The sequence below is a fragment of the Aulonocara stuartgranti genome (genome assembly GCF_965226115.1).
Source record: "Aulonocara stuartgranti genome assembly, chromosome: 23".
Classification (NCBI taxonomy): domain Eukaryota; kingdom Metazoa; phylum Chordata; class Actinopteri; order Cichliformes; family Cichlidae; genus Aulonocara; species Aulonocara stuartgranti.
Window position 1 is genome coordinate 49,564,110 of NC_138958.1, and position 8,099 is coordinate 49,572,208.

Sequence of the window (8,099 nt, forward strand, 5' to 3'; positions counted from 1 at the left end):
GCTCTGATGTCTGATATTGATTATATCGGTAAACAGGCTGTAGGCAGAAACATCAGGTCTGATCTGAAAATCCCTTCAGAAACAAACTTTAAGAGTTTTATGTCCGTGAGGCTGTAAAACTGTAACGTGTCCTGTGATCCATAAACACTCTGTGATGAATAATCTGAAGTCATTTTGAGCCTGACAGTAGTTTCCTGTCACAGAGCAGAAGCTGCAGGCAGTTTTTGGCACCTTTATATTTAATTTATTCCAAAATAAATCAATAAAGGTAGAAAAGAACTCTCAGTGACATTAAAAATCTATTTTTAAAGACAGATGTGACCAAGTGCAACAAATATAAGATGAGATGTTTACAGATATTTGAAGTATTGATCATATGTAGAACACAGAGCAGGTCCAATAACAGTCATCCTGCTCACAAACAGCAGTTTGGTTTCATGAGCTCACTTCCTGCAGTGATCCTCAGCTTCTCTCCAAAGGAGCCGTAACATGTGGGCTCTCACCATGATGATGATCCCAAACACACTGAGTTCCTTCATCCACCTGATCATGTACTTATTAAATAATGTGATGGTTTTGGTGTTTTTTAAAGACTTTGAGCCTCTAAAATAACTGGTTTGGACTTTAGGGCCAAAGCTCCAACATTAGAAAGCCGTCAGTGTGATGCTTCCAGTACAACAGCACCTCTGAGTGTGTGTGTTTACCTCTCAGACTAACTCCACCCTGACATCAAGAAGATGGAGGAAGAGGACGGAGCAGCATCCAGCTGTGTGTCTGTGAGGAGTGACGGGGTTACACAAACACCTCCACCTTACAGTCATGGACCTGCAGCAACAATGTAAGAACACTACTAACTTTATTAGTCATTTCAACATAACCATGACAGAATCATTGATCTGTGATTGGTTCAAACTGTTTGATCTGAGTTTGATTTTTATTGACTTGTTTTCTTGCTAAGATCTGAACTCTGTAAGTTTAAGTGAAGTCAGTGCAGCAGAATCAGAGAGAAGAGCTGAGAACAAACTGAGTTCATTCAGAGACAGAAAAACTGGCTGATGATTGGCTGACCTGTCAGCGTTATGAGGCAGACACAATATCACAGAGGGATCAGCTGATCATATGGCTGTCAGAGAGAACTGATCAGTTATTGATGTTTGTGTTTGCAGAGGTCAGAGGTCACAGTCTCCAGCATCCAGCTGTGTGTCTGTGAGGAGTGACTGGTCCAAAGAATATCCTCCATATTTCAGTCATGAACCTGCAGCAACAATGTTCTTCAATCATGGAGCTCAGCTGACCATGTAAGAGAGCTGCTGACTCAGAGTTCAAAGGTTGTTTCTATAAATGTTCTGCCAGTGACATCATAACTTAACCTAACACTGGTCTGTGTATGAAGTATCATTTAGTGGCAGTTGTTAAAGTTGTATAATGATGATGCTAGTTTGGGGTGTATTTTCCTGCTGATGCAAATGCATCTACTTTGCCCTTTGTCTGGTGCTTTGGACAAAGACGTCCAATGAAACTCAGAACAACACAGTTTGCACCACCAGCAGGCAGAGGAAGTGGCTGACATCCAGAAATCCTACCAGTGGCTGAACAAAGCTGGACTGAAAGACAGCACAGAGGCACTAATCATGGCAGCACAGGAACAAGCTCCGAGCACAAGACCCATAGAGCCCGGGGTCTACATGGCTCTTTTTGGGGGGGTTGTGTTGTATTAATAGTGACTTTGTTTCTTTGGACCTGACCAAAATCTTTTGTTTTTCAGTTCAGTTGCAACATTGACTAACACTAATGCAGGGGTCGGCAACCTGCAGCTCTTTAGTCCTTACAGTGCGGCTCCTCGTGGTTTGGGAAAATAAATTAGAAGTATTTAGCTGAAGTGTATTTTATTTATGTTCTTTTTTAACTTGTAGTTCTAAATTGGAAGATTATTGTGATATTGAAATAAAAAAATAAAATTATATTTTATTATTTTTTCATCGTTCAAATAAGCGTCACACTCGTGGAAGCCGGTGTACCCGCCGAAACGCCGTGCATTTATTGAGACTTTCAGCCCCAGGTAGGCCAATTATGGCTCTTCGGATCCACATTATGTCAGCAGCTGTTCTCCACCGTGAACTACGTTAAAAACAAACACCGCTCACGCCTCACAGACGACAGCTTACAGTCATGTAAAGATGAAAGTGACTTCGTACAGCCCCGACCTGCAGACGCTGTGCGCAGAGGTTCAGGAGCAGAAGTCCCGTTGTAAACATATCACGGCAGACCCGACGATGTTTGCATGAACACGCTTTTCAGCTTCTCTTTATTGACCACTTTTCACACACGGTTGCTGTACGCACACAGCCGGCTGTAGCTTTGCAGCTCACAGCCCGACACACACCAACACAACAGCACAGATGTTAAGGCGGCGAGGCGTGATTGCCGCTCAGGTGCGTCCACCTCGCCGCTGCAGACCACGCCCCGCCACACACATTAACCAGGTAAAATACATATTTAGGCAGAATTTTGCAAATATCTATTTTTCATCTTTCAGCAGCATAGAGCTTTTTTTCCAATTATTTTTTAAAAGTCAGGTCAAGGCTCCAAAAGCCCAAAGGAGATATAAGGGTGGCGGCTCACAGCAGTTTTTGTTTGCTACATCATTTTAGTTCAGCTGGGTGTCTTTCCTTTGGTTATATTTCTTTAAGAGTTCAAATGTGTTCATTACATAAATAACCTGTAATTTTCTCTGTAGCACTTCATGGATTTCATAAGCAACACACCTTAGTTGTTCACACAAAGCATAAAGGTAAAAAACAGTATATACAGTGTTATCTTCATTCTAGATGTCAAAAAGTATTTGTGGCTCCCAGTGTTTTCTTTTGCGTGGAAACTAGCTCCAAATGGCTCTTTGGGTCCTGAAGGTTGCTGACCCCTGACCTAATGGTATATTTTTTTTAGCTGGATCGTTCTATAAAAACATGAATCAAATCTGAGAAAAGTTTCCACCTGACCTGTTGAATGTTATTGAAGCCAGAAGTTTGCCTTCATACTGTGTTTCTTGCATGCCTTTTGTGGTGTACTAATTGATGTGAAATGAATGCAATGTGGTTGTATTTGCAGAGGTCAGAGGTCACAGTCTCCAGCATCCAGCTGTGTGTCTGTGAGGAGTGACTGGTCCAGAAACACACCTCTATATTTCAGTCATGAACCTGCAGCAACAATGTTCTTCAATCATGGAGCTCAGCTGACCATGTAAGAGAGCTGCTGACTCAGAGTTCAAAGGTTGTTTCTATAAATGTTCTGCCAGTGACATCATAACTTAACCTAACACTGGTCTGTGTATGAAGTATCATTTAGTGGCAGTTGTTAAAGTTGTATAATGATGATGCTAGTTTGGGGTGTATTTTCCTGCTGATGCAAATGCATCTACTTTGCCCTTTGTCTGGTGCTTTGGACAAAGACGTCCAATGAAACTCAGAACAACACAGTTTGCACCACCAGCAGGCAGAGGAAGTGGCTGACATCCAGAAATCCTACCAGTGGCTGAACAAAGCTGGACTGAAAGACAGCACAGAGGCACTAATCATGGCAGCACAGGAACAAGCTCCGAGCACAAGACCCATAGAGCCCGGGGTCTACATGGCTCTTTTTGGGGGGGTTGTGTTGTATTAATAGTGACTTTGTTTCTTTGGACCTGACCAAAATCTTTTGTTTTTCAGTTCAGTTGCAACATTGACTAACACTAATGCAGGGGTCGGCAACCTGCGGCTCTTTAGTCCTTACAGTGCGGCTCCTCGTGGTTTGGGAAAATAAATTAGAAGTATTTAGCTGAAGTGTATTTTATTTATGTTCTTTTTTAACTTGTAGTTCTAAATTGGAAGATTATTGTGATATTGAAATATAAAAAGAAAATTATATTTTATTATTTTTTCATCGTTCAAATAAGCGTCACACTCGTGGAAGCCGGTGTACCCGCCGAAACGCCGTGCATTTATCGAGACTTTCAGCCCCAGGTAGGCCAGTTATGGATCTTCGGATCCACATTATGTCAGCAGCTGTTCTCCACCGTGAACTATGTTAAAAACAAACACCGCTCACGCCTCACAGACGACAGCTTACAGTCCTGTAAAGATGAAAGTGACTTCGTACAGCCCCGACCTGCAGACGCTGTGCGCAGAGGTTCAGGAGCAGAAGTCCCGTTGTAAACATATCACGGCAGACCCGACGATGTTTGCATGAACACGCTTTTCAGCTTCTCTTTATTGACCACTTTTCACACACGGTTGCTGTACGCACACAGCCGGCTGTAGCTTTGCAGCTCACAGCCCGACACACACCAACACAACAGCACAGACGTTAAGGCGGCGAGGCGTGATTGCGGGTGCCGCTCAGGTGCGTCCGCCTCCCCTGCAGCGGCGCTGCAGACCACGCCCCGCCACACACATTAACCAGGTAAAATACATATTTAGGCAGAATTTTGCAAATATCTATTTTTCATCTTTCAGCAGCAAAGAGCTTTTTTTCCAATTGTTTTTTAAAAGTCAGGTCAAGGCTCCAAAAGCCCAAAGGAGATATAAGGGTGGCGGCTCACAGCAGTTTTTGTTTGCTACATCATTTTAGTTCAGCTGGGTGTCTTTCCTTTGGTTATATTTCTTTAAGAGTTCAAATGTGTTCATTACATAAATAACATGTAATTTTCTCTGTAGCACTTCATGGATTTCATAAGCAACACACCTTAGTTGTTCACACAAAGCATAAAGGTAAAAAACAGTATATACAGTGTTATCTTCATTCTAGATGTCAAAAAGTATTTGTGGCTCCCAGTGTTTTCTTTTGCGTGGAAACTGGCTCCAAATGGCTCTTTGGGTCCTGAAGGTTGCTGACCCCTGACCTAATGGTATATTTTTTTTAGCTGGATCGTTCTATAAAAACATGAATCAAATCTGAGAAAAGTTTCCACCTGACCTGTTGAATGTTATTGAAGCCAGAAGTTTGCCTTCATACTGTGTTTCTTGCATGCCTTTTGTGGTGTACTAATTGATGTGAAATGAATGCAATGTGGTTGTATTTGCAGAGGTCAGAGGTCACAGTCTCCAGCATCCAGCTGTGTGTCTGTGAGGAGTGACTGGTCCAGAAACACACCTCTATATTTCAGTCATGAACCTGCAGCAACAATGTTCTTCAATCATGGAGCTCAGCTGACCATGTAAGAGAGCTGCTGACTCAGAGTTCAAAGGTTGTTTCTATAAATGTGTTCTACCAGTGACATCATAAATGATTCCTAATGGTGGTCCGGGTACGATAATGCTAGTATCAATCGTAGTAGTAATGCAATCCAAGGTAATGATTTCTTCTCTGTTGCTGTGAACGTCTCTGCAGCCGTCTGTACTCTAATCTGAGACAACTATTACTGACAGAAACCATCACATCATCCAGTTTGTGTGTTTGCAGCTGCTTAAAAGATTTTAAACAGAGATTAATCAGTAATTCATGTGATGTGTTTGTGTTTGCAGAGGTCAGAGGTCACAGTCTCCAGCATCCAGCTGTGTGTCTGTGAGGAGTGACTGGTCCAAAAACACACCTCCACAATTCAGTGATGAACCTGCAGCAACAATGTTCTTCAATCATGGAGCTCAGCTGACCATGTAAGAGAGCTGCTGACTCATTTACGGGTGTTTGAAATTCTGTGACCACTTTGTAATTTTAGTTTATATTTTAAAGTGTTTTTATTTGTAGTTGCCTGTATTTTTATTACACTGTGTGTAACGTGGTGGTTTGTGCTGTTTGGGATCGTTTTGGTGTATTTGTGTCAGAACATCAGATAAATGATTTCATCACATTTTAAAAGAAAGTATCAGGATAATAATCTGAACTGAGTCATCAGAAATAGAAAGATGGTCTCAACAGGCCACTGAGCTGATCTCCAAAGAAATGCAGAAGATTGAAGAGTCCGAGGCTGTTTATTTGTCACAGGCATCGTCATACACGTACAACACAGTGAAATGTGCTGAGCTGCTCCTGTGACTGGACAAAACATTAGAAACAATCATTAAATGAAATAATGAAACATTGTGCAGATGTAATGTTAAAGTGCTTTGTGCCACATTAGCACAGCATGTACTGACAGAGCAGTGCAAGCAGAACAAAGCAAATGAGCAAAGTGATGTAAACAGAGTAACTGAACAGAGTGAGCAGAGTAATATCAGCAGTAATGAAGCAGCAGGATCAGTGTAGCAGCGTGTGACGTCATAATGAATCAGGTATGATCTGAAATATGACAGTGAGACAAGAACATGATGTAAGGTCCTGTTTAAACCCTGATGGTGATGCTATGAGGGGAGCATGTTCTGATTTAGGACTTGGATGGTCTGAGGATAGAAGCTCCTCTCTGTTTGTGTCCTGATGGTGCAGAAGCTTCTGCCTGATTGTAGAAGGAGCTGAAGCCAGCATCATCCCAGAGGTGAAGCTCCTCTGTGTGCAGACCTGAGGTCAGATTCCTCCAGGCTGATGTTCAGGATCTACAGAAACGTGTGGTTGTAGTTATTGCTGCACTGTGTGCTGACAGCAGATACTCAGAACAAAGCGCTGCACACGTGTTCTTTACAAACATCTGTACATAGAAAATATGGATCATGGCAGTGAATGAACACGTTTCTGTCATTTGTTTCATTGGCTTCTTTTTTCTGCCTGTGTTCATGTGATTAATGTCTAACACATAAACAGGTTTGTAATCAAACATCACATCATCAGGGAGGCATCATGAAACAAAGTTACTGCTGGAGGCTGAACTCAATTTGGTGGCAATGTTCAAAAATATCACTCAGATCATTTCAAAGCTTTTAGTTCTTCTTCTTCACTTCTGTAAAATAATAGAAAGGAAATCAGAACCCAGAAGTTCACTTCCTGATGACTGAACTCTTTCAAAATAAAGCTGAAAGCTCTGAATGTGACACCGCTGCTCCACCACAGTTTTTAGAGGAGGTCAAAGGTCAGTTGAAAGTGATGGATCCCAAACTTCCAGTACATCCAGTGAAGGACATAATCAGCTCTGTGATGAAGGCTTTTACTGTGGAGTTTGTAGGCTGATCACTCTGTGTTTAATAAGACAGGCAGGAACAGCAAAGGAAACTTGGATTCTGAACTCAAACACAAGTTTCTCCACTTTGACTTTTCTCTGTGACCATCAGAGCTTCTGCACAGTGTCATCAAATCTGGATGTTTGTCACTGACAGTCAATGATTTTAGTGATAAAGAAATGTGTTCACAGAGGGAGGAAGAGGAAAAGGAGTGGTGTCTGTGAGGAGGAGCAGCTGTCCTGCTGTGCTTTGTGTCAGGACGTCCTGAAGGATCCAGTCTCTACCAGCTGTGGACACTGGTTCTGCAGACAGTGCATCTCCTCATACTGGGACCAGTCTGCTTCATCAGGAGACTGGTCCTGTCCCCAGTGTGGAGAAAGATCCAGAAGCAGAGCTGGACTGCAGACAGCCAGTCAGAGCAGCTGTGTACAAAGTAAGACTGAACATCTGTCTGCTGATGGACTCATTTCTGAAAACTGGACTTCTTGTTGTTGTTCAGACATTGAAGAGTTTTCTTTCTGTTTTTCTTTCTTTCAGCAGATGTTGGTCTGCAGGAGGTTTTAGATGAACATAAGATCAGTCTGAGGAGGAGATGTGAACGTGTGACTGAAGGAAGTGATGAAACAGGAAGTAGAACCCTCCTCAACAGGATCTACACTGAGCTCTACATCACAGAGGGACAGAGTGAAGAGGTTCATAGCCAACATGAGGTGAGGCAGCTGGAGACAGCTTCCAAGATGGACGCCCTCCATGACACTCCAATCAGGTGCCAGGACATCTTTAAAGCCTTACCTGACCAACAGAGACCCATCAGAGTGGTTCTGACCAACGGCGTGGCTGGTGTTGGAAAAACCTTCTCAGTGCAGAAGTTCACTCTGGACTGGGCAGAGGGCTTGGAGAACCAACATGTCAGTGTGGTGGTTCTGCTTTCATTCAGGGAGCTGAACCTGATCAGAGAGGAGCAGTACAGTCTTCTGGAGCTGCTCCATGTTTTCCATCCAACACTACAGAAGGTCACAGCAGAGAAGCTGGCTGTCT

The 8,099-nt window shown here is 42.8% G+C and overlaps 1 protein-coding gene across 1 annotated transcript in view; it reads left to right on the plus strand.

Annotated features, from left to right (window-relative positions):
- Positions 1-618: 618 nt before the first annotated feature.
- Positions 619-8,099, plus strand: part of LOC309701485 (NACHT, LRR and PYD domains-containing protein 12-like) — a 1,029,495-nt gene continuing 1,022,014 nt past the window's right edge. Inside the window, exons 1-2 of the mRNA XM_082525721.1 lie at positions 619-838; positions 5,499-5,630. Coding sequence (XP_082381847.1) covers positions 738-838; positions 5,499-5,630 — 233 coding nt within the window. The 5' untranslated portion in view covers positions 619-737. The remainder of the gene's footprint in view (positions 839-5,498; positions 5,631-8,099) is intronic.